This window comes from Phocoena phocoena, chromosome 13, assembly GCF_963924675.1.
Source record: "Phocoena phocoena chromosome 13, mPhoPho1.1, whole genome shotgun sequence".
Taxonomy (NCBI): domain Eukaryota; kingdom Metazoa; phylum Chordata; class Mammalia; order Artiodactyla; family Phocoenidae; genus Phocoena; species Phocoena phocoena.
This window is the reverse complement of record NC_089231.1, coordinates 7660369-7687237: the sequence shown is the minus strand read 5'-3', so window position 1 is coordinate 7687237 and position 26869 is coordinate 7660369. Positions and strand designations below refer to the sequence as shown.

Here is a 26869-nt window from a genome sequence, read left to right as displayed (position 1 = left end):
CTTTAATTAGTATAAAATCAAGGGGCCCAAATGAAATAGTGTATGTTTTATAACTTAAATCAATTGATTTAAGACTAAAAAAACCCTTTGCTGGGTTTTGTTTCTTTTAATGATTCTAGCTTTGTAATAGGATTTTATGCATGAATTACGAAAATGAAAAGGCCTGAAAATTCAATGTTCAGAGAAAACCATTTGGCAGGGTTTACTACTACGGCTGAAATGCTGCCTTGATTAAAGTAGGTTTGGTCATAATTTTTTCATGGATAACCTATTTTAAGGATAATCATTAACTGCCTGAACGTCTAAGAACTAAATCTGCTAAACAATGCTTTTTTTTTTAGAATTACTGTTCTTTATTATTTTTAATTTATTTTTGGCTGCATTAGGTTTTCGTTGCTGCACGTGGGCTTTCTTTCGTTGCATCAAGCAGGGGCTACTCTTCGTTGCGGTGCACAGGCTTCTCATTGTGGTGGCTTCTCTTGTTGCAAAGCATGGTCTCTAGGCACATGGGTTTCAGCGGTTGTGGCAGGTGGGCTCAGTAGTTGTGGCACACGGACTTAGCTGCTCCCCGGCATGTGGGATCCTCCCAGACCAGGGCTTGAACCCGTGTCCCCTTCACTGGCAGGCGGATTCTTAACCACTGTGCCACCAGGGAAGCCCTAAACAATGCTTTTAAATGAAATACAGTTGCCAAATGAATATCAAAAGCTAAAGGAATCAAAATTTTACGTTACTAAGCATGAAAAAAAAAACAACTATTAAGACAGCAGCTATTATAAAGTCGAGAGAAATTTCTCTTATTCTGTAAAGAACTCTCCTAGTGGGGAAAAAAGAGAGAGCGAGAAACTAAATTACCTAGTCACCAATTCTTTGCTCACTCAGCAAATACTCACTGGGCCCCTACCGTAGGCCAGGCACCATTCCAGATGCTAGGGACACAGCAGGAAATAAAACAGAACCTCTGCCCTCACGAAGTTAACACTCCAGTGGAGAAAGCATAGAGTAAACCATACTTGTCCAGTGTGGCTAGGAGTGCTAAGAAAATTTTAAAAACAGGGGATAGGAAAGATGGAGAAGAATAGAGAAGTTACAGGTGGAAGCAGAGGAAGGCCTCTCTGATAAGGTAACATCTAAGCAGAGAACTGGAGGAGTGGATATCTGAGGGAAAAGCACTCACAGAAGAGGGAACAGCAAGTACAGAGGCTCGGACACAGAGTATATTTGACAGCAAGGAGGCCACTGGAGCTAGTGCTGAGGGATGGAGTCAGGGGGCAGTGGTACCAGATCAGGTAAGGCCTTGGGTCATTATAAGGATGTGTCCTCAGAAGGAGCATTGGAAGGTTTTGAGCAAGCCTCAGGATGAGTCTGGAGAGAACAGATGGAAAAGAGCAAGGGTGGAAGCTGAGAGACCAAGGAGGAGGTTACTGCAATAATCCAGGCGAGACAGGATGGTGGCTTAAACTCAGGTAGCAGCAGTGGGAGTGGTGAGAAGTGTTCAGGTTCTGGATAGACGTTCAAAGGAGAAATAACACATTTTGCTTAGGGATTGGATCTAAGTGTGTGTGAAAGACAGGAATCAAGGATGACTCTACGGTTTTTTCCTGATCAACAATCAACTAGAATGAAGGTGCCATTTACTGAGCTAGGGAAGACTAGAGGAAGAACACATTTGTGCAGGGAAGTAAGGCTTGGGGCATGTTCAGTCGGAGATATCAGCTGTCAAGTGAAGATGTCAAAAAGGATATTGGATATATACTTATGAGTTTGTGGTTCAGGTGACACGTGTTGTCTGAAAATATAAGTTTGGGAGGTGTCCGCAAATAGATGGCACTTAAAGACCAAAATGGGATGATATCTCATGAGGGCCAGGGCCAGTCCTGGGGTTCCACCCCTTTAAGAGGTTAGGAAGATAGAGAGGAATTAGCAAAGGAGACTCAGTGAGTGGGGCTCTGCGCTAAGATAGTAAATCCTAGTGGGTCTAACTCCAAAGGCACTGTGTTTTAGTTTAAAGGCACTTTCTCTGACTCTAGGCAGAAAAATAAGAATAGCTGATGTGAGGATTAAATAAGCACTGGGCAGATGTCTGGCATATCACATTCAATAAGTACTGATTTCCTTTCTTTCCTTTTTTCATCCCATCATTAAGGAATTCTGACATTTTCACTCTGCATACCTACATCTGAAACTCCTCTCAGCAACTCAAAGCACCAAGGTAAGGTCATACGTTTAATCCTTGCATGGCCAATGGACCCATCACAGTTTACACCCCAGACTGAAGACAGTGGTCCTACATACATAAGCATTAGTCTCGTGTCAGTTGGGACTAAAAGTGATGACATTTCAGTGGAAAGCCATTACCAGTATTAGAAAAGAGTCAACATCGTCATCTCATGCGTGCTGGAGGAGGAGGGGTATAATACTGTTTCCTCTAAACCTGCCACTTAGAGCAGCCAGGGCGTTATCCTGGCATGGCCTGTCAGCAGTACGGATTCTTAGGCCCTATCCAGACCTTACAGACCAGAACATGCAAGATCGGATTAACAAGATCTCTGGGTGGTCTGGGTGCACATTACACTCTGAGAAATGCTGCTCTGAATCAATCAGCTACACCCAATTATTAGATTTTATATACCTCACTAAAAAAGTCAAAATCCTGTGGTATAAATTCTTCCTTACCTTCAGTCTGCTTGGCTGAGAAAGGGTCACAGGGGTTCCTAGGATGCTCTGGGATCTTGCTTCTGGCACAGGACCAGTATTTTTAGCTCTTATTTCCCAGATGGTTCCCCCATATGAAGTTAACTTCATTTGTCTTACCAATTTGATCTACCCAACCAGAACACTTTTAATTTTAATTTATAACATTGGTAATAACATTTACCAATGCATCATTTTAACCTATACATGGGTATTCTCCAAATTCATTTAAAATCAGCAATTATCAATTTCAGAAAAGGTCTTCAGGGCATTTTGTCAAAACATTCAAATTCAGGAAATCTCTACATAGATCCATACTATATCATTTTCCAACTTCAAAATTACATATTTGGTAAGTGGCAACTCAAACATTTAAAAGCCACTTTTCAGGTAGAAAGTTTCAGAGTCCAAATTCCACTTCAATGTTTGGTGGGCCAGCAACAGGCAGAGGGCAGCATAGCCTTGCATTCATATAAACTGAAGGAAGAGCATGTTTGTTTAGATCTCATTTTAAAGTTCTTAGTTAAGCAATCAAAGCAGTTATAACCATCTATAAGCTGATACCTTAATTACAATCTCTTCCATGACCCCACTTACTGTTCTAATGAAGTTCCAAGCTACATATTTAGAAGAGCTCCCCAAAATGACAGATACTGATTTGCCTTCAAAAACAAAAAATAGCTACCTTAAAAAAAGACATGGAGAGTTGGCTTTACATTATTCTAACACTAAAGTAAGTCAAATAAAATAAATTATTGGCTTCTATTTTGATTCCTGCCCAAATAAGCATATAGATGAAAAAAACTCTATAATCAAAAAAGCAATAAATAAGCTCTACGGTACAAATGACAAGTAACTTTTCCAAAAATACCTCAACCTATACATAGATTGATCATTTGTAATACTTAGTAACAAGTTATTGTAGCACTACTAATTTTTCAGTTATATAACATTATCATGTAAAGTTGAGACACCTATATTTTAAATGCAATTCCAGTCTTATATGACTGAAATTCTTCAATTTATAATGTTTATGCCTTGGAAAATTATCACTCTTTAACACAGAGTGTTATTCAGAAACATAACAATTAATAAAAAAGTTAAAAATTAAAATTAACAGAAATGTTATTTTCCCTGAAGGAAAATACTATATTTAAAATTTAATGTTCTATTCTTATTTTTCCAGATGACCTGATACTATTTTGCATATATTGCATATGTGTTATTAAAAACTGGAGTTTAGGGCTTCCCTGGTGGCGCAGTGGTTGAGAGTCCGCCTGCCGATGCAGGGTATATGGGTTCGTGCCCTGGTCCGGGAAGATCCCACATGCCACGGAGCGGCTGGGCCCGTGAGCCATGGCCGCTGAGCCTGCGTGTCCGGAGCCTGTGCTCCGCAACAGGAGAGGCCACAACAGTGAGAGGCCCACGTATCGCAAAAAAAAAAAAAAATGGAGTTTAGACTACATGCTCTGCAAAATTCTACGGAGCAAAAGGGCAAGTGGCCATAACAAAGGACAACAAAAGGCACAGGAAATGGTTCTTTAGCTGCAGTAATTTTTCCCATACCTTCAGTTAAGCACGATGCTACACCTTTCTTTTTGCAATAAGTTCACTACACAACACTTGCATATGAGTCATTTGAGATATTTTTACCACCAACGTTCAAATTCAGAGATATAACCTCCACTTTAAAGTACAGTCAATAAGATGATTTAAAAGAAATGTTTACACCTATTAAAATCACCTTTAACATACAGTCACATAATGGAATAGTATTTTGCAATAAAAATTAACAAACAACTGCTACAAGCAACAACAAAAATGAATCTCAAAAAAAAAAAATCTTGAGCAATTACATACTTTATACATCTATTTATATAAAGCTCAAAAACAGAAAAACCCCTCTATGGTGACAGAAGTCAGAAAGGAGTTTAGCTTGCAGGGGTGGGGAGAGGAGAGGTTAAGCGACGGGAAGCGGCCTTGAAAGGCTGGTCATGTTCTACTTCATGTTTTGGGGGGTGGTCACTTTCTAAACACAGATATATTCACTTAGTAAAAATGCACTGAACTGTGCACCTTTCTCAACATATTACACCACAGTTTTTAAAAGTTATCTTAAAAAATTAGTATTTTTTTCTATCAATTTATTTGTCAAAACTAATAAAAAATGTTAGCCATTTCTCAATTTCTGCATTTCCAATATAATCTTTGTACACCATGAAATGATCAGAAGGAATTTACAACAGAACAGTGATCGTAACGCCCAGTAAACTACAACAAAGCCACGCTACCTGCCTTACCTTTTCAACAGGGAGAAGCGTCTGCAGCAGTCGGACTGCAAACAGCGAAATGCTGACAAAGGCCATCCTGTGGTGCACCAGCACCGCCTCTGGTTGTTCCAAACTGATGTTGCTTTTATGGTAGCACATGCTGTCTCCAAGGGACCCCAACACCATGAGCAGTTTCTTTTTCTGCAAACATTTAAACACAAAACAGAAGAAAACAATCAATTTTAGGGGCTCATATAGAAATATCATGGAGAACAATATAAAATGTTATCATTAAATAATATAAATGTATTCCTCCCTATAAGAATAACCAATACATGCTGAGATACTTTTAACGATAGGAAAGAATGATAAGTATACCTACATTTTTTAAAAAGCTAACAATTTTTAAGTATTTAATATGAATTCTAACTAATAATAAATAAAAATAAACAAAATACAAAAACTTAATGATCCATTAGTTCCTCCTAGTTTCTAGTGCTTAATTGCTCCAACTTTGAACACTGCATGTAAATCTCTCACCCAATATTTACTGGACTTAGTGTACGCTTATCACAGTGGCAGGTACATGGGGGAAAATGCATTAGTTCAAGAGACATGATCCCTGCCCTCAAAGTGATCCCAAAGTTACTAAAGAAATGAAACAGGGGAAGTCAAATAATTAAAAAACAATGCAATATTAAATTGTATAATCTCTCTTCAGGTAATAAGGTGGTTTCAGAGCAAATGTTCCACCATCATGAATTTCTAGATACCTTACTACTTCAATAGAAGTTATATCTTTTAAATTGAAAGGTATGCATAAAACATGAAAACTAAAATACAGTAGACTAACTGGCAAGTAATAACAACATAGACCAAAATATATCCTAGATATGTTGACATAACCCTATAAACTAGCTGCTGAAAGGACAGTATCAGAAAAAGGGTAGAACGAAAAAAGCACTGGGGTTCTCACTCTCAACTTTCCATGGAAAATTTATGAAAATTAAAATGAGAAATTACCAGTAAACTAAAGACAAAAATATAATGTGTGTCAGAAATGTTTTAATTCAAGGATAAATAAACACGAAATAAAACTAGAAGACATGGGGCCTATAAAAGTTACATAAAGTATCAAAGCCACAATAGATACACTTCACATCCATTAGGATGGACATTATCAAAAATAATAGGAAATAACAAATGTTGACGAGGATGTGGAGAAAATGGAGCACCTGTGCATTGCTGGTGGAAATGTAAAAGGTTCAGTCACTGTGGAAATAGTATGGCAGTTCCTCAAAACATTAAACATAGAATTACCACATGATCCAGCAATGTCACTTCTGAGTATATGGCCAAAAGAATCGAAAGCAGGGATTTCAAACACTTATTTGTACATCAATGTTCACAGCAACATTATTCACAACAGCCAAAAGGTAGAAATGTGTCTATCAACATATGAATGGATAAACAATATGCAGTAGCTGGTATACATACAATGAAATATTCAGCCTTAAAAGGGAATGACATTTTGACACATGCTACAACAAGATGACTCTTGAAAACATTATGTTAAGTAAAATAAGCCAGATACAAAAAGACAAGTACTGTATGATTCCTCTTATATGAGGCACCTAAAATATACAAATTCATAAAGAAACAAGGTAGAATAGTGGTTATCAGGGACTGGGGGAAGAGGAGAGTGGGGAGTTATTGTTTAGTGGGTGTGGAGTTTCACTCTGAGATGATGAAAAAGTTTTGGAGACCGATAATGGTGACAACTGTACAGCAATGTGAATGTGGCTAATGCCACTGAATTATACACTCAAAAGAGTTAAATGGTAAATTTCATGTTATGTATATTTTACAAAATTTAAACAATTATATAAAGGAGTAAACATTTTTTTGTTACTTACATGGATCATTTGAAAAATGTAAAGATAAACACAAATAACATTAAAACTATGATACTTCCCAAATCACTACAGAAGTAAAAGGAAGATAAAATAATCTATAGAGTAAAAAAAAAAAGGAAACAAAAGAGATAGCAAAACTTCTGCATGAAGATCAAGTATAATAACTGTACTAAAAAAGGTTAAATTTCCCTGTATGTGAAATATGATTTCATACTGAAGTAAAAATCAAAAATAATCTACACATACAAAAAAGACATTACCTTTGTACATAAAAGGTTAAAAATTAGTGTAGTGAGAAAAATCTCAAAAAAACAATCTAACCTTACACCTAAAGGAACTAGAGAAAGTACAAACAAAACCCAAAGTTAGTAGAAGGAAAGAAATCATAAAGATCAGAGCAGAAATAAACGAAATAGAAACAAAGAAAACAATAGCAAAGATCAATAAAACCAAAAGCTGGTTCTTTGAGAAGATAAACAAAATTGATAAACCTTTAGCCAGACTCATCAAGAAAAAGAGGGAGAGGACTCAAATCAATAATATTAGAAATGAAAAAGGAGACGTTACAACAGACACCGCAAAAATACAAAGCATCCTAAGAGACTACTACAAGCACCTCTATCCCAATAAAATGGACAACCTGAAAGAAATGGACAAACTCTTAGAAAGGTAATAACCTTCCAAGACTAAACAAGAAGAAATAGAAAATACGAACAGACCAATCATAAGTAATGAAATCGAAACTGTGATTAAAAATCTTCCAACAAACAAAAAGTCCAGGACCAGATGGCTTCACAGGTGAATTCTATCAAACATTTAGAGAAGAGCTAACACCCATCCTTCTAAAACTCTTCCAAAAATTTGCAGAGGAAGGAACACTCCCAAACTCTTTCTATGAGGCCACCATCACCCTGATACCCAAACCAGACAAAGATACTACAAAAAAAGAAAATTACAGACCAATAGCACTGATGAATATAGATGCAAAAATCCTCAACAAAATACTAGCAAACAGAATCCAACAACACATTAAAAGGATCATACACCATGATCAAGTGGGATTTATCCCAGGGATGCAAGGAGTCTTCAATATATGCAAATCAATCAATGTGATACACCATATTAACAAACTGAAGAATAAAAACCATATGATCATCTCAATAGATGTAGAAAAAACTTCTGACAAAATCAACACCCATTTATGATGAAAACTCTCCAGAAAGGGGGCATGGAGGGAACCTACCTCAACAAAACAAAGAACATATACAACAAACCCACAGCAGACATCATCCTCAATGGTGAAAAACTGAAAGCATTTCTTCGAAGATCAGGAATAAGACAAGGATGTCCACTCTCACCACTATTATTCAATATAGTTTTGGAAGTCCTAGCCACAGCAATCAGAGAAGAAAAATAAATAAAAGGAATCCAAATTGGAAAAGAAGAAGTAAAACTGTCACTGTTTGCAGATTACATGATACTATACATAGAGAATCCTAAAGATGCTACCAGAAAACTACTAGAGCTAATCAATGAATTTGGTAAAGTAGCAAGATACAGAATTAATGCACAGAAATCTCTTGCATTCCTATACACTAATGATGAAAAATGTGAAAGCTAAATTAAGGAAACAATCCCATTCACCACTGCAAAAAAAAGAATAAAACACCTAGGAATAAACCTATCTAAGGAGGTAAAAGACTGTACTCAGAGAACTATAAGACACTGATGAAAGAAACCAAAGATGACACAAACAGATAGAGAGATATACCACGTTCTTGGATTGGAAGAATCAACATTGTGAAAATGACCATACTACCAAAAGCAATCTACAAATTCAGTGCAATCCCTATCAAACTACCAATGGCATTTTTTACAGAACTAGAACAAAAAATTTCACAATTTGTATGGAAACACAAAAGATCCCGAATAGCCAAAGCAATCTTGAGAAAGAAAAACAGAGCTGGAGGAATCAGACTCTCTGACTTCAGACTATACTACAAAGCTACAGTAATCAAGAAAATAGGGTACTGGCACAAAAACAGAAATACAGATAAATGGTACAAGATAGAAAGCCCAGAGATAAACGCATGCACCTATGGTCAACTAATCTATGACAAAGGAGGCAAGGATATAAAATGGAGAAAAGACAGTCTCTTCAAGAAGTGGTGCTGGGAAAACTGGACAGCTACATGTAAAAGAATGAAATTAGAACACTCCTTAACACCATACACAAAAATAAACTCAAAAGGATTAAAGACCTAAATGTAAGGCTGGACACTAGAAAAGTCTTAGAGGAAAACATAGGAAGAACACTCTTTGACATAAATCACAGCAAGATCCTTTTTGACCCACCTCCTAGAGTAATGGAAATAAAAACAAAAATAAACAAACAGGACCTAATGAAACTTAAAAGCTTTTGCAAAGCAAAGAAAACTACGAACAAAACGAAAAGACAACCCTCAGAATGGGAGAAAATATTTGCAAATGAATCAACAAAGGATTAATCTCCAAAATATATAAACAGCTCAAGTAGCTCAATATAAAACAAACAACCCAATCCAAAAATGGGCAGAAGACCTAAACAGACATTTCTCCAGAGAAGATATACAGATTGCCAACAAACACATGAAAGGATGCTCAACGTCACTAATTATTAGGGAAATGCAAATCAAAACTACAATGAGGTATCATCTCACACCAGTGAGAATGGGCATCATCAAAAAATCTACAAACAATAAATGCTGGAGAGGGTGTGGAGAAAAGGGAACCCTCTTGTACTGTTGGTGGGAATGTAAATTGATACAGCCACTATGGAGAACAGTATGGAGGTCCCTTAAAAAACTAAATATAGAATGACCATGACCCAGCAATCCCACTATGGGGCATATACCCAGAGAAAATCATAATTCAAAAAGACACATGCACCCCAATGTTCATTGCAGTACTGTTTACAATTGCCAGGACATGGAAGCAACCTGAATGCCCATCGACAGACGAATGCATAAAGAAGATGTGGTCCATATATACAATGGAATATTACTCAGCCATAAAAAGGAATGAAATTGGGTCATTTGTAGAGACGTGGATGGATCTAGAGACTGTCATACAGAGTGAAGTAAGTCAGAAAGAGAAAAACAAGTATCATATGTTAGCACATATATGTGGAACCTAGAAAAATGGTACAGATGAACCAGTTTGTAGGGCAGAAATAGAGACACAGATGTAGAGAACAAACGTATGGACACCAAGGGGGGAAGTGGCGGGGTGGGGGTGTTGGTGGGATGAACTGGGAGATTGGGATTGACATGTATACACTGATGTGTATAAAACTGATGACTAATAAGGACCTGCTGTATAAAAAAATACATAAAATAAAATTCAAAAAAAACTAGTGTAGTGAAATATGAACCAAAATGTATGAAATATAAATAATGAATAATTCAGAACAAAAAAATTAGATAAATTAGGTAATTTTCTATTGATGAAGTGCAAAATAGAGAGTAAAGACCCAACATGAATGAGTCATTGTAGTCTGAATAACATAAATATGAAGCAAAACGTGAAGTTGGATTTAAAGGTTTTAACTCAGTCTTTTTTACCTTAATTAATAAATTAAACAGATATAAACTTTGAACATTTCAAAGACTACAACTCCTCGAGTTTCCAAGGAACACTGACTAAAACTAGCCATTTACTTAATCGCAAAAAATGGTCAATGTATATTTAAGACTATGTTCTTTGAGCCCACGGAAATAAAACTAAAAGTTAAAAATTTCAACAAAATGTAGGGCCACCCTTACAAAATTAAAATAGAAAATTTTAATAGCACTTATATTAATAACCACTGGTCTAGAGAAAACAAATTAGAAACACAGTGACAGTCTTATTACATGGACAGGCAATTTTTCACCCAGTGCTCCATTAAAATACTTTTTTACGTCTACAAACAACATATCTCTGTTATTCAAGACTAACTTTGACAATTTACAATTTAAATCAATGAACACATTTAAGACCTCAGTATTGCAAGGCTTTTTGTAAAAATCTATTTACTTGTGAAATTGTTTCAAATAACCTTGCTAATTCTAATGATGAATTAACGTACTTCTCAAAATAGTATAAAAAGGAAGTATTAAATACTGTAAGAATCAGTCTTGCAGCTTTTACTATTTCCAACACTTCTTCCAAGCCAAAAAAAAAGTGGTTTTTTTGGGTTTTTTTTGCGGTACACAGGCCTCTAACTGTTGTGGCCTCTCCCGTTGCGGAGCACAGGCTCCGGACGCGCAGGCTCAGCAGCCATAGCTCACGGGCCCAGCCACTCCACGGCATGTGGGATCTTCCCGGACCAGGGCACGAACCTGCATCCCCTGCATCGGCAGGCGGACTCTCCACCACTGCACCACCAGGGAAGCCCAGTGTTTTGTTTTTAATGTTTTAAGAAAAGAAAGGATTTTAAAACAATACTATCTGGTCCACAGTTTTAATTTGCTGGGCTAAAGATATGTAAACAGCTGTAAAGTAGTTGATGCAGAAAAAAAAAAAAGAGCCAGTTTTCAGAGGATAGTCAAAGCTTTTACAAAATTACAGACTTAAAATATCAGATGAACAAAATATTCTAAATATTCCCAATAAAACAGAATTTATAGTGCAAACACAATATCTCCACTATCTGCACAATATAAAACAGGTTTTGGATTCCGTAAAGCATCTGAAATAAGTGACTCTCCCCCATATGCTCCCAGCCTCACACTCCCCACTCCCCTTCTACAAGGCAGCCAATTACTGTTCTGCATGCAAGTCTCACCAGGCACTTCTATGTTTAAGAGCAAGCTCATCCTGCCTGCAGAATGACAGCCAAACGACTTAGCAGCACGTCAAAAGCCTTCTGTGAGCAGACCCCACCTGAACCCTCCAGCCTCTCTCCCACCACATCCACCTCACGTTTTATGCTCTGGTTGCTTGCACTCCTCCCAATAGCCCTAGCCTTGACCACCAATCAGCACTATTCATTCCTCACCATCATTCTCTTCCCCTCCGCCAGACAAAAAGCCCTACCTTTACTTTCTTAGCCAAATCGTATTCGTAATTTAAACTCAGCTCAGCCATGATTTACACAGCCCTCCCTGAGATTCTCGGCTGGGAGTGTTTTCAAAGCACCCTTGGCACATGAGAAAATACTCAACATTACTAGTCAGAGAAATGCAAATCAGAACAACAGTGAGATATCACCTCACACCTATCAGAATGGCTATCAACAAAAAGACCACTAATACAAATGTTGACAAGGATGTGGAGAAAAGGGATCCCCTGTACACTGTTGGTGGGAATGTAAATCGATGCAGCCGCCATAGAAAAAAGCATGGAGAGAGTCCTCAAAAAACTAAAACGAGAATTACTGTATAATCCAACAATTCCACTCCTGGGTTTATATCCAAAAAAAATGAAAACACCAGTTCAAAGAGACGTGCCCCCCAACGTTTAGAGCAGCTCTATTTACAACAGCCAAGATATGGAAACAACCTAAGTGACCATGGACAGACGAATGGATAAAGAAGATGTGGCACATATGTACACAAACACACATATACATACAATGGAATATTAATCAGCCATAAAAAAGAATGAAATATTGCCAGTTGTGACAACACAGATGGACCCAGAAAGTATTATGCTAAGTGAAATAAGGCAGATAAAGACAAAAAACATATGATTTCACTTATATTTGGAATCTAAAAAACAAATGAACAAACTTCAAAACAGAAACAGACTCATAGACACAGAGAACGAACAGGTAGCTGCCAGAGGGGAAGAGAGGGGGGGAATGAGTGAAATAGGTGAGAGAGATTAAGAGGTACAAACTGCAAATTTCAAAATAAATGAGGCATGGGGATGAAATGTACAGCATGCGGAATACAGTCAATTTTTTATCTAACTCCCACAAGAGTGAAAAGAATTGCTGCTTATTCATCTTGCACCCCCAGGGCCCAGGGTCGACTAAAAATGTATTCACAACCTAAAAGTTGAGAGTTATGTTTTATTCAGCAGGAATTTTTAGGACTTCAAGCCCAGGAGGCCGCATCTCAAGTAACCCTGAGAGAACTGCTCCGTGGAGGTGAGGTGGGGAGCCAGGATACATGGGAGTTTTGTAACAAAGGGCATGGAGTCTGAATGTCAAAAGATTACTGTTAATTAAAGAGAACCAGATATCTCAAGTTAAGGAATTTAGCGCTTTTCTGTGCACGGGAAGATGCAAGAGTCTGGGCTCACTGAAATCACTGCAGTCTGATGGCTACTAGACGGCAGGTATTCTTTTCCTTCCTGAGTTTCCTCACGGCTCACCAGCTCACCATCGGAGGTGGCTGCAATCACTGATGACTGTGACATCCTTTGTTTACTGATACGGCAGGCAGTATTCCGTTTATCACTAGCATATAATGAGCAATCAAAGAATGTTTGGTGAACTAAAACACCTGTCTCTGGACCGGCGGCAGTAGCAGGAAAAGCATATGCTAGTTAGAGATTCCACTCAGCCAATTATAAATTCACAATCTGGTTCAATTCCCCTTCTTGAGCCCTTACTGGATACCAAGCCCTTCTCTCTAGAAACTTTCATAATCCTCTCCGCTTCACTTGAACTTCAACCAGCAATTCTTCCAACATGCCTGGAAATCTAAGTTACCAGCTCACAGCAGGTCAGATGGGAATTTAGAAGGAATGAGTCATAAAGAAGGAGAAAACACTGCTTTTCGTGACACTGAGTGACAGCAGTGACAGAAAGAAGAAAGGCAAAAAACGAACAGAAAACAGCCCCAAGAGTCTGGGGTTATCTGGCATGAGGAAAAGAGCCTTACTCCCGTGAACCTAACTTACCATGTGAATAAGGAAAAAACAAACTTAATTTCATAGGTAGGCAAAAAAAGGATGACATACTTCAGGTCATCCTAACTTTTACAAGTGCTAACCAAAAAAATTTTTTATTTTAACAAAATATAATTTCAGTAAAAATATTTTTTCTTTTATTTATTTCGACTGAAATAAAAATATTCCAATTTATGGAGAAAAAATTTCTTTGACTATGCTTACATAAACTGAGTTATGGAATTCCAGACATGAATGCTATTAGCACTATTTGGAAAGATCTAGAGAATTGATTACATATCTACATGCATTTAATTACTGAATTGGTCAACATTTATCACTTCGTTCCTTTAATGACACGACAAAAATATGCTTCTGCCTTCTGTGTAAACCTCATAGAAGTAGGGACATTAAGGAATTCTACTTAATTGTCTGCTTCTATTAATATATAGCCCAAAGGGATGAGATTTTTCCTAGGAAGCATTTATTCTTTTAAATAAGTAAGTCAAATATAATTTCCAGCAGTACTATTTAACATTTCTAACATACCAATTGGCACTTGGACAACAGATTTAACCTTTAAAGTAAAAATAATTCATTGAATCATAAAAGATCAGCAGCCAAAAGTTAAAAATGAATGACTAACTTTTACAGATAAATGTTCTGGCCAAGAAACTTGAGCTATTTTAAGAAGCAACTGATAAAACATTCTTCACACTTCTCAAGGAAAACTCACTTGTTGAAAACCTTCAATATGTGAAAACCTTCTAAAAGTACTACAGAATAATGTGATAACCTTAAGGATGAACAAAAAACTAAGATAAGAACTATTATCCCTATTTTATAAATAAATTGTAGGACTTGAAACAATATATTACACCTACTGTAAAATGTTTCAGTTGTGTTTCTTTTCAAAAGATTTGTGTAGATAAAAAAAATTGGAGGAGGGCTTCCCTGGTGGCACAGGGGTTAAGAATCCGCCTGCCAATGCAGGGGACACAGGTTCAAGCCCTGGTCCGGGAAGATCCCACATGCCACGGAGCAACTAAGCCCGTGCGCCACAACTACTGAGCCTGCACTCTAGAGCCCGCGAACCACAACTACTGAAGCCCACGTGCCACAACTACTGAAGCCTGCACACCATAGAGCCCGTGCTCTGCAACAAGAGAAGCCACCGCAATGAGAAGCCCACACAATGCAACGAAGAGTAGCCCCCGCTCACCACAACTAGAGAAAGCCCGTGCACGGCAACAAAAACCCAACGCAGCCAAAAATAAATTAATTAATTTTAAAAAATGCACATTACTCATTTCACATTTTTGTTAGCAATTATGTCTATCAATGTGTTTATTGAGTGAATAAATACACAGTGAAGCAGTCGCAGCCTGTAAAAAAGAATGAAGATCTTCACATATGAACATGGAATAATCTCCATGCCTACGTTTATATCCATCCATCTATCCAGGATGCATTATTTTCTCTTCCAGTTTTATCGAGATATAGTTGACATATAGCACTGTATAAGTTTAAAGTGCAGAGCTTAATGATTTGACTTACATACATCATGAAATGATGACTATGTTAAGTTTGGTGAACATCCATCATCTCATATAGAAACAAAATTAGAGAGATAGAAAAAGTTTCCTTTCCTGGTGATGAGACCCTCAGGATTCACTCTCTTAGCAACTTTCATACATAACACACAGCCGTTGTACATTACATCCTAGTACTTATTCATCTTAAAACTGGAAATCTGTACCTTTGATCACCTCCCTTCAATTCCCCCTCTCCCTACTTCCCACCTGTTAATCACAAATCTGATCTTTTTTTCTCTGAGTTTGTTTCTTTGCTTGTTTTTGAAGAATAACTGACTTACACAACATAGTGATTCAATATTTCTATACATAATGGTCACAACAATAAGTCTAATTACTATACAGGATTTACTCTTACGTTGTAAAAACAAGGTATGAAACTGTATATGATATACCACCTTTTATGTAAGATGTGAGAGGGGGAATAAGAATCTACGTACTTATTTTCTTACATTTGCAAAAACTAAAATAAAAATGGAAAAAATAAACTAGAAAACTGGATGGCAGGGAGACACCCCTGAGTTACGTTTTTATGAAGAGAAAACAATTCCCAAAACTGAAAACAAATTGAAACAAAAATCTAACTATATACTGAATTGGTAACAGAGAAAATAATTCTTTTGAGTGACTTTAAGGCACAGAATTTTGACTTTATATACTTAGTGAGATTTAGTCTAAGTCAAAAAGAACTGCAAGAAAATCCTGAACTTTATTAGTTATTGACCACAGTGATACTAATACTGCTACTGTGAAATTACTTACTTTATGCTGAAGGTTAAAACTAATAAGCAATTATGTTGATGTTGCTAAGAATCTATGAAGGACAATGAAGTCCAAGCAAAGAAATACAAGTTGAAGCTCAGAAGTAGCAGAGTCTGAATTCATGAGTTTCTTTTAAATACAGATTTCCTAGTTCTATTACTGAAGGGAAAGAATGATATCACTGTAACTACAAGCAGCCCTAATGGCCTGTAACCAGAATCTCTGGAGAAATGGCCTATTCCAGACTATACACAAAATAAGCCTGGGATCTATTGTGTCTAAAACAAAGAAAGTTTTCAAAGACTAATGAGACAATGAAACCAGCTTAAAAGGACCAAGATAAAATAAAATACTAATATTATTACCCACATCCCAAGGAAAACCTTGATTCTCACCATATCTATAGCAAAAAGACTGCTGTCATCCCAGATATCTGCTGAAATCGCTTCACCAATAAGTACCATATCCTCTGCAAGCAATTCCAGAACTCTTATTATCATCTGTCTACTACCTAGGAATACAAATAGGAGAGAGAGAGAAGAAAAATAAAGTTAATTCAAATAAAGCTGAATATCATATTGTTCAATCCTCTGATTAGCTAATGCCCCCAAGTTCCTATTTCTCTTTTTATTTTTTGATGTTTTTAGAATTGTTTAAAAGAGACGAATAGGGAAGTCACAATATACAATCACCATTAGACTTCTGTTTCAATCATAACACTATTTAACTACAAAAAATCAAATGTGCTTTTAAGTGGGAAAGATACTCAGGAAGAGTATAACAATAATCTAACTAAAAGCACTGTGAGATAGATTAAAATAACTTTTCAGATTCAGAGACCATCCATGTTACATGTAATAGGTGACAAAGCACAGGTTTAGTTGAGAAGATGCAGTCTAATAAATTTCCCACTTAGGACTAGAAGGTTTAAGCCTTGTCATGAATTAGTATTTCCTACACAGGAGTTGCCTGGGAAACCTACACTCACCTTAAACTCTAAAAACATTCCGGAGGAAACTGTGCTGTCAGAGTCACACCCACCTGAGCAATCTCCCTTCTCCACAGAGATAGAATAACAAAGGAATTCCACCACCCATAATTCTAAGTCAGGTGAATGTTCAATCAAGACTTTCCTGTCCCACATACCAAAGGTCAATTTCTACTGAATAAAAGTAAAACAAGCTACCAGATCATAAGGGTCTAGATTAATTGTTTCATGAGAACAGCTGGAGCAAATTCTCTTACGACACTGAACAAATGCAAATTATGCAATAATTTTCCACAAAAGGGCAAGAGAACATTTAGAAAATTTTATGTACCATGATACAGCTCTATAATTATCAATCTGACTTTTTACAGCAAATTAAGAAAAGGTTAAATGCAAAATCATTAAATCTAAAACTGTTCTGCTCAGTACACCATGCAGACAAACATATACACTTGATGATGCCAAAGTTCAGATCTTCCTTCATGTCACATTATTAGTACATGAATTAATATGTATTCCTCACTCCTGGAAGCAGAGTTCTTCAGTCAGTGAGAAGTTAAGGTATAGAGTTTTCTTCAGAATAAAAAAAAATTGTTCATGTTCCCAAATATACACCTACCTCCGGCCTTCGTCCCTATCACTTCCAAGCAGGCAAAAAATAGCCATAGGACTTAAAGAACCATCAGCATGGGATAGATTTTTTTACTCAGCCAGTATAAACGAAAAAAAGCAAAACCTGTTTATCAAGTTTATCAACTACTTAAAATGTATATATTTAGAGAATAAAAATCATTATTTATTCCAAACCTTTCTCCACCTTGCAAAATGCATGGACTTTGGTCTCAGACCCGTAGTTGAAGCCTCTGTTCTTCACTGTTTGACTTTGGATAAGTTTCTAAAGCACTCTAAACCTCAGCTTCCTCATTGTAAAACAGGGAGAAGAGCAGTAATTACCACTAAGGGATGTATAAAATGGGTTGGTGTGAGGAGCGCATAGAATAATGTGCACACGACCACATCCGGAAGCCGAGCACAGCAGGTACTCAATGCGTGGTAACTTGTTTCATTACTAGGCTCTGTTGGACACTGGCCATATTGTTATCCTTCTTATCACTCTCCACTAAAATCACAACGACATCCCAGTGTACACTGCAGTACATCTTTGCAAACTTACCCAGCACATTTGAGAGAAAATGTAACTCCAGAACGTTTGGGTTTTCTGAGTTTTGTTTTGTTTTTTAAGAAAAAGAAATCACTGCAAAGGTACAAATCCAGTGTTGGGTCTGTTACGGTTTTTAACATGTTTCATAGCTCAAGTAAAAACTGAGTAGGAGGAGTGAACAACTGAAAGCAACTCAAAAAATTTCTAAAGAGCAAAAGCCAAAGAGTTTTTTATTCTGGTCTATTCCTGCCAATCCATCTTCTCTAACTTACTCCAGTTGCATTGTTTTTTCAGTGCTTACCTTTAAAATAGCCACACACAAACGGAAGTCTGAGCAATAAAAGGCCAGCAATGGAAGGGGATACTCTATCTGAAAGGTGCTCCATGGCATCCACGTTTAATTAAGGGATAATAAAGACCTTACTAAGTTCTTAGGAATTTGTACCCCAAAAGATAAGTAAATCCAGATTTTAAAGGTCCTAAGACAGATAGAAAGCAAAAACGAGAAAAATTAGAGTCCTAGAAAATAGACAAAACAAACACAAAGTATACAAAAGGAACTCTGACTTCAAGCACAACCAACCTGTTCTTAAGAGAGGAACGGCACACTCCAGGATGGAGACGCAGAGCTGGGGCAGGCTCAGCTGCTGGAACTGCAGCTCTAGCGTGTCCTCAGCCTCCAGCTCTGGCAGGTCCAGGTGCACCATGTCCAAAGGGGAAGGGATGGAGACCCTTGAGTTGACATGAGCGTGACTACTACTTCCACTGTAAAGTAGACAAGGATAATAATAAACCTTGAGTATGGAAACAGCCCACAAGCAGATTTCCTGCAGAGCTGCTGCCTGGAATATTAGGAGACTCATACCGTGCACAATTATATTGCTCCATGAAACAATTCTGGTCAGATTTACAGAAACCTTGACAAATTTATGAGATTAAATTCCATAAAGATGGCTCAAAATTGTAAGTGAAACCAAGAATGTTTTTTTTATATGTTGCTTTTCAAACTGATGTTCTCCAAACCTGTCAACATTCCTATAGCAGCAATCAACATGAACCCTGATAACCCATCCATTTCTAAAGGAAAGCAAACAGATCCATAGCAAAGTTCTTCCGTAACTTATAAAGGCAAAACTAAATAGTTCGTATGGTTTCCTAGATTTTCTGTGATTTTCACCAAATGTTCTAAGTAAGCCAATGTTAGCAACTGAAGAATGCTAGAAAATGCCAGAAAAACATGATGAGAAATGGATTACTTTATTTAGTACAGTCAACATCATATGATTTTGAAAATGTACCCCAAAATGGAACATCCTTTCTTGGCTTACTTTATAAAAAAAATTTTACCTTGGGTGTAAAGGAGTGGGGTGGGGATAAAAGTGCTATAGAAAGGCTTGAACTTCCCATTTACAAAGCACCTCAAAATGTTGACTTTTGATGTTAGCCACAACTGAAGCTGAATCACAGAGATGCACTAACACTACTGAACATGTAAAACTCCCCAATTTTAATACATTTTGTCATTTCTTCAATTCCAATATACCAAGCATCCCAAAATATGGAAATGAGCTGGGCTTCTCTCAAACTCTGAAAGGGCCCAGGAGGACGTTCACTCAGGAGTGAAAATCTACAAGCATGTAGCGCACTAGATATGTCTCAGAGAATGAGGTAAAGAGAAAAACCACACCTGATCGACAGCAGCCACCCGGTAAGGACGAGGAGCACAGGCTCCCGGACCATGTACTGCCCACACCCCTGCCCCCCTCTTCACCAACTGTATAAACTGGGGCTTGGCTCCCAGCCTCTCCAAACCTCAGGCTTTTCTATAAATGATGATAATAATACCAATTCTATTATAGGACTGTTACAAGGACTACCACAGGAGGCAAAGCACATGAAGCACTTGACGTAACACCAAACACACAGCAAGCCTGAGTCAGTGTTAGCCTGGAGCAGCAGTAGCCACGTCACAAGAAAATAATCAAGCCAACAGACAAGTGCTGGTCTCACTGAGCATTTAGCAGAATGACACTAAAGAAAAGACTTAAAAAGAGCTTTTTAAGAGCTTCTCTGGTGGCGCAGTGGTTAAGAATCGGCCTGCCAAAGCAGGGGAAACGGGTTCCAGCCCTGGTCCGGAAAGATCCCACATGCCGCGAGCAACGAAGCCCATGAGCCACAACTACTGATCCTGCGCTCTAGAGCCCGCAAGCCACAACTACTGAAGACCACACACCTAGAGCCCGTGCTCCAGAATAAGAGAAGCCACCGCGACGAGAAGCCTGCACACCACAAACAAAAAGTAGCCCCTGCTCGCCGCAACTAGAGAAAGCCCACACACAGCAATGAAGACCCAATGCAGCCAAAAATAAATAAAAATAAAATAAATAAATGGAAAAAAAAGAGGTTTTAAGATGCTTCGAGCCTAATGAGGTAACACACAAATACCACGCCAATCCCTTTAAGAAAACTAGATACATAAATATCTTTCTTTACACCAACGAATAAAATACCATAACTGTGCACCTTGAAGGGGACTTTGTTTTATAGATTCTCCAATCATTCCCTTTAATAGTAAACACCAATGCATTTAAATTATGATTAAACTTACAAAAATGGGCTTAAAATGTTATCAAAAAGTATATAGCATTTAAAACTATGCTTTTAAACTAGATAACACTCCATTTGTGGCTGCTAAAAACAATTCAGTGGGTCAGAATCACCATTTTTTTGATGAAACAGAAATGCACTGTGTAACACAGAATGAGAGAACCATTTTGTGAACATTTTTTCAGTGGATACACACAGATGCACACGCACACATACACAGAGTATATGTCTGTGTACTGAGTACCGAGTTGCAGTATAATACTTGTTTCTTACTGGGGGTCACGGTCAAAAAAGTATGAAAGTCACTGGTTTAACACAAGGCCAATACCTGTGTTAATGTTTCAAAAGAAAAGACTAAAGAGTAAAACAACAGCAAAACAACAATCTCCCTCTAAAACTGAAACACACACACAAGTTAACCTGGCTTTCCTACAGTCACCTGGAAGACACGGCGTCCCAATCCTGGCCGTCTCCTCTGGGTCGCTGGCCTGTGCGTCCCACTACGGAAGGCCGAGGGCTGCTGCTTCCTGGAGAAGGATTCTGGGAATGATGAGTGACTCTTGCTTCATGACAATAAGACAGAGAAGAATTTTGGGAAACTGTATCTGGGGGAAAAACAAAAGAATAAAATTATTCCTTGGTAGAGACAGATTACTGATTATGTAGTTCTTGTCATTCTTCAGGAAAAAAAATTAACAAAATTAAGATAGTAGAAATGCTTCTATGAGGTAAAAGTGAAAGTCAACCTTTTCTGCAATACTCCCTTAGCACACTTAAGTTCATGTCTAATTGACCTGATTACACGGAACCTTTTAGCCAACACTGTTCATTTACAACATTAGAGACCGAATCATGCACTCTCCCGCTTAAAACCCTCCCAGAGACCCTACCTCAAACCTTGTGCAAAAATTAATTCAAAATGGATCGACAACCTAAATATGAGTTAAAACTGTAAAGCTCTCAGCAGAAAACATAGGGGTGGGTCATCATGACCTTGGATTCGGCAATGAATTTTTAGATATGACACCAAAAACACAAACCACCAAAGAAAACAGAGATAAATTGGACTTCAACAAAGTTTAAAACTTTCATGCATCAAAGGACATTAACAAGAAAGTAACAACTGGGACTTCCCTGGTGGCCCAGTGGTAAAGAATCTGCCTTATAATGCAGGGGACGCAGGTTCGACCCCTAGTCCAGGAGCTAAGATCCCACATGCCACAGGGCAACTAAGCCCACACGCCACGACTACTGAGCTCACGCGCCTCAACTAGAGAGCCTGCGTGCCGCAAACTACAGAGCCCACGGGCCCTGGAGCCCACGCACCACTGCTAGAGAGAGAAAACCTGCATGCCACTGCTAGAGGAGAGAAAACCTGCATGCCACAACTAAAGAGAAGCCTGGGGCTTCCCTGGTGGCGCAGTGGTTGAGAGTCCGCCTGCCGATGCAGGGGACGCGGGTTCATGCCCCGGTCCGGGAAGATCCCACATGCCGCGGAGCGGCTGGGCCCGTGAGCCATGGCCGCTGAGCCTGCGCGTCCAGAACCTGTGCTCCGCAACGGGAGAGGCCACAGCAGTGAGAGGCCCGTGTACAGCAAAAAAAAAAAAAAAAAAAAAAAAAAAAACCCCAAAAAAACAAAAAAAAGAGAAGCCTGCATGCCACAACAAAAGATCCCGCATGCCTCAACGAAGATCCCATGTGCCGCGACGAAGACCCGACACACCCAAAAATAAATAAAATAAATAAATAATAAATAGATCTTCAAAAAAAAAAAAGTAAGTAACAATCTACAGAACGGGAGAAAATATCTGCAAATCATATACCTGATAAGGTTTTAGTATCCAGGATATATAAATAACTCCCAAAACTCAACAAAAACAAGAAGTCAACCATCCCAATTTAACAATGGGCAAAAAACTTTAATAGACATTTCTCCAAAGATATACGAATGGCCAGTTAACACATGAAAAGTCACTAGAGAGTCACTAGTCATTAGGGAAATGCAAATCAAAATCACAATGAGATACCACCTCACACCTACTAGGAGGATTACAGTTAAAAAAAAAAAAACAAGTTTTGGTGAGGCTCTGGCGAAACTGGAAGCCTCATACGCTGCTAGTGGGAATGTCAAACGGCGCAGCCGCCGTGGGACATGTTTGGCGGTCCCTCAGAAAGCTAAACGTAGAATCAACGTATGGCCCAGCGGTTCTGCTCTGGTACACACCCAAAGAATCGAAAGCAGAGGCTCGAACGGATATGCCAGCGTTCACCGCAGCATCACTCGTAACAGTCAAAAGGTGAGAACAAGCCCTACGTCCACCAACAGATGAATACAATACATAAATATAATGTGGTGTGTACATACAGTGGAATGTCATTCGGCCATAAAAATGAAGTTATGACACGTGCTACAACATAGGTGAACTTTGAAAACATTACGCTAAGTGAGATAAGCCAGATAAATACTGTACAATCCCGCTCTCAGTCTAGGGACCTAGACAGAAAATAGATGAGAGATTACCAGGGGCTGCAGAGGGAAGGGGAAATGGGGAGAGCCGCTTAATGGTTACAGGGCTTCCACTTAGGATGACAAAGGTTTGGGAACATGTTGGTGAGGGTCGCACAATACTGGGAATATACTGATCAAACCCTTACAAAGGTCTGCCAGTGCCATTGCACCCTGGCCCCGGGCCACCTCTCTGACCTCACCCCATTCCCCTCTCTGTACCCCCAGCCCACTTACTACGCTCCACCCACACCAGCCTGATTTTCGTTCCTCAAGCGTGTGGCCCTCAGGGCTGAGGCCTCTGACCTTCCTGGAGTACTCTTCCTGCCGCTTTTCAAGCGGAGGTTCCTTCTCACCCTTCAGCTTGCCTCCTGTCAGATACCTTCCCTGACCATCCTATCCAAGAAAGCCACATCCCCAGTCACATTCTATCACATCACCCTTCTTATTCCCTTTGAGCACTTCATATCTGAAAACTTGTTTGTTTACTACCTGTCCCAACCTTCTACAATACAAGCTCATAAAGGCGGGAACCTTATCTGTTTTGTTCAGTGTTATACCCCTTAGAGTATCGGTTGGCACAGAGTAGGTGATAAATAAATATTTATTTAATACACGAATAAGTCTTCTGATTTATCCACTATTTTTACCCACATTATAACTCTTTTTCTGATGAAATATGGGGTACTCACAAGCTCTCAAGAATGTTAATGAGAAAACCCCATGCCCCCTGAGGTCTATAATAAAGCTAACATAAAGGATAAATATTCAAGTAGCACAGGGATCAGTGAAACTCTCAACAAAACAGGGCTTAACTATGAAGCATGATGACAAATCACTATAATTTAATATTCGACTTTCAATATATATTGTATTATATAAGTGCACAGAAATCCTAAATTGTAAATGCTAGTTTGACAAGGCCAGCCTAGTACTCTATTTGGCCATTAGGTGGTGCTTCTTCCCTGAAAAGTCTGGCACTGCTATCACATAATATCTGCCTACATCACAAGTTGCAGAAAAATAGTTTTCATAAAATACAAATGGGTATTTTTCAAACCAAACAATTTCTTAACACAACATATAACCTGCTAAAATGCCCGAAGTCCCACATGAATAGCTGCACTCAGAATCCTGGTCCTCAGCTCCCAACAACACTCAGCATACGTGGGAGAAAAACACCTTGCAAATGTCTCTTATCAAAAAAAAAGAGGATGGATGGGATCATGAGTGCTTCTGTCATTCATACAGTTTGTTTTCAAAGATGATAATTTGATTACATGCAGGAACGGGGAATTCATGTTGTGAAAATGTATACACAATAACCCTGACAGTAAATATAATGGGGAGTTCTTGGAAGAACCTACAAATACCACCAGTGACCAAGGAATATACAAACATAGTACCTTGTTTACTAGAGAAGAAACTTGGATCTCGGTGAAAGTTAAGTCTGTTTCTTAAATACGTGCACAGCTGCTGCAAGCAGGACACTGACTGCAATGCCAGGCGATGTTTTCCATCTCCTCCAAAGGCCAGTTTCAACAGAGATAAAAGGCTCTGCAATAAAGAAGAGCTATAAAAATTATCGAGGGAACAAAGTGCTCGACTTTCAAAGAAGGATGTGGAGCTTAAGTGAGGTTAAATGAACAGTCAAAGGAATTAAGATAAGGTGCAAATATTTATAAAACATAAGAAACAGAAACAGGCAAAAATGACTTGGCATAAGGCACGAAGATGGGTCAAAGTAAGATAAAATTTGAATACAACAGTCAGCGTTTCTCATATCTGAACTGTTAGTTGAGTACCTATCGTGAAGAACACAGGAATTATTCCCCATTCGGGACACTAAGTTACACAGTACTTTTTAAAAACCACAAGAAGCCTCTTACATCTCAAAGAGCTAAATCATTTTGCATGTTCTGGTAATTTACAGCTTTCCCTCTGCTATCACTCACAGCTGGGACGGTATGAAGTAATAGCTGCCACTCACTGGCACCCATCTCAGCCCCGTGATGGCAGAGCAAGGGTACCAAGCCTGACCAGGTGCCGTGGACACACCCCAATCCCAGCCCGGGATCCCAGTCTCTCTGCTATACACGTATGCAGTAAACTGTACTGCAAAGAATCCACCCACATTGCTCACCTCTGCCGTATTTCCACAGCATCCAGCACCGTGCCTTAAACACCCAGATACCAAAAGTGATGCAATTCTAACTATTAAGATTGGTCACTGCTGCCCAACCTCAGTTTCCCAGGTCTAGTCTCCCCAAGTGATCCACAAATGGTTAAGTTCAAGGTCGTCAAACTGGACTGCATGTGTCAAACGAGACTACTTCCTATCAGGAGAACAACCACTATCTAAGTAAGTTAGAGAGTAAGTGGTCTAAATAACCAAATACTTCATTATTTAACTATGGTAGTGCAAATTTCCTTCCCAAGGACTCCTACTTTGCAAAATGTGTTTCATTGCAAAAACTTCCCTGTTTCAAAATCTAAAACTATTACAGAGGAAACGCACCTGAACAATTTTTGGCCTTTGAAGGAAAATCTCAGCAGGAAAATCTTGCATGATAACATCTTTCAACAGCTCACAGGTGTTCCAGATTAAAGTGTGGTTACTACTTCTTAAAGAGCTACAAAATATACAAAATGCAGTATTATTTATTTTTAAAAAGAATTTACCTATACCAGATTCTAAGTAACCTATTCACAATCCATCAGGTCTCAGCCAAGACACCTTGCCCTGGGAAGCCTTCCCAAATCTCCTCCCTAATCAATGAACAACCCTGGGGTAGGTGTGTTCTTTCATGTGCCCATAACCTGTGCTACGAAACTGCCTGTTGACTTCGTAGCCCCACTAGACCCTCCTCAAGAGCAGGGACTACACAGTATCCACCACTGTATACCCAAAGGCTATCACAATGCCATGAAATGAGATCAATGAAATCTGCTAAATGAATCAGGAAATAAGGCAGAGGAGATCATACTAAGTACAGAGTTAAATTCCAGGAATTAGATTCCTTACTGCTCTTCCCTACTCGAGGGGAATGAAGCTGGTACTCCTCTCTTATCTCATGGAGAGGACACCTCTGAACTTCTCTGACAATATGTGCCCTGCTAGGGATGTCACAGTCGTTCACCTCTCACCCCAAGAAACCAAACCTGCTCTCAGCCCAGCTCCAGTCCACCCACAGTTCACCACCCACAGGCACCCAATGGAGACCATACCTCCTCCTTAGCGACCGACTCAGAAGTGACAGATCAACACCACCCCTGCCCCATCCCCGTGTGCACGCTACCTCTTCAATATGTTATTCCAAGAGAATTTACTGACGCCCATCAGTAAAAAGGGCCATCATCCAAAGCCATTTCATAGCATCCCCCTGTATTGGGCCCTAACTCTAGAAGTTGGTCTTTATTTTTCAGATTCTCACCAAAAAAAGGCAGACAACTCATTTGATGTGGCATTCACTGAAATTACGTTTCAGCAAAAAGTGAAACTAGACAT

General features: G+C 38.7%; 1 protein-coding gene across 1 annotated transcript in view; it reads right to left on the bottom strand.

Annotated features, from left to right (window-relative positions):
* The window catches only part of RTTN (rotatin), a 138450-nt gene that overhangs the window by 105246 nt on the left and 6335 nt on the right, over nucleotides 1–26869 (bottom strand). The window contains exons 6-11 of the mRNA XM_065889552.1: nucleotides 25880–25994; nucleotides 24768–24918; nucleotides 21295–21460; nucleotides 18832–19013; nucleotides 16494–16609; nucleotides 4995–5165 (exon numbers count right to left, since the gene is read on the bottom strand). Coding sequence (XP_065745624.1) covers nucleotides 4995–5165; nucleotides 16494–16609; nucleotides 18832–19013; nucleotides 21295–21460; nucleotides 24768–24918; nucleotides 25880–25994 — 901 coding nt within the window. The remainder of the gene's footprint in view (nucleotides 1–4994; nucleotides 5166–16493; nucleotides 16610–18831; nucleotides 19014–21294; nucleotides 21461–24767; nucleotides 24919–25879; nucleotides 25995–26869) is intronic.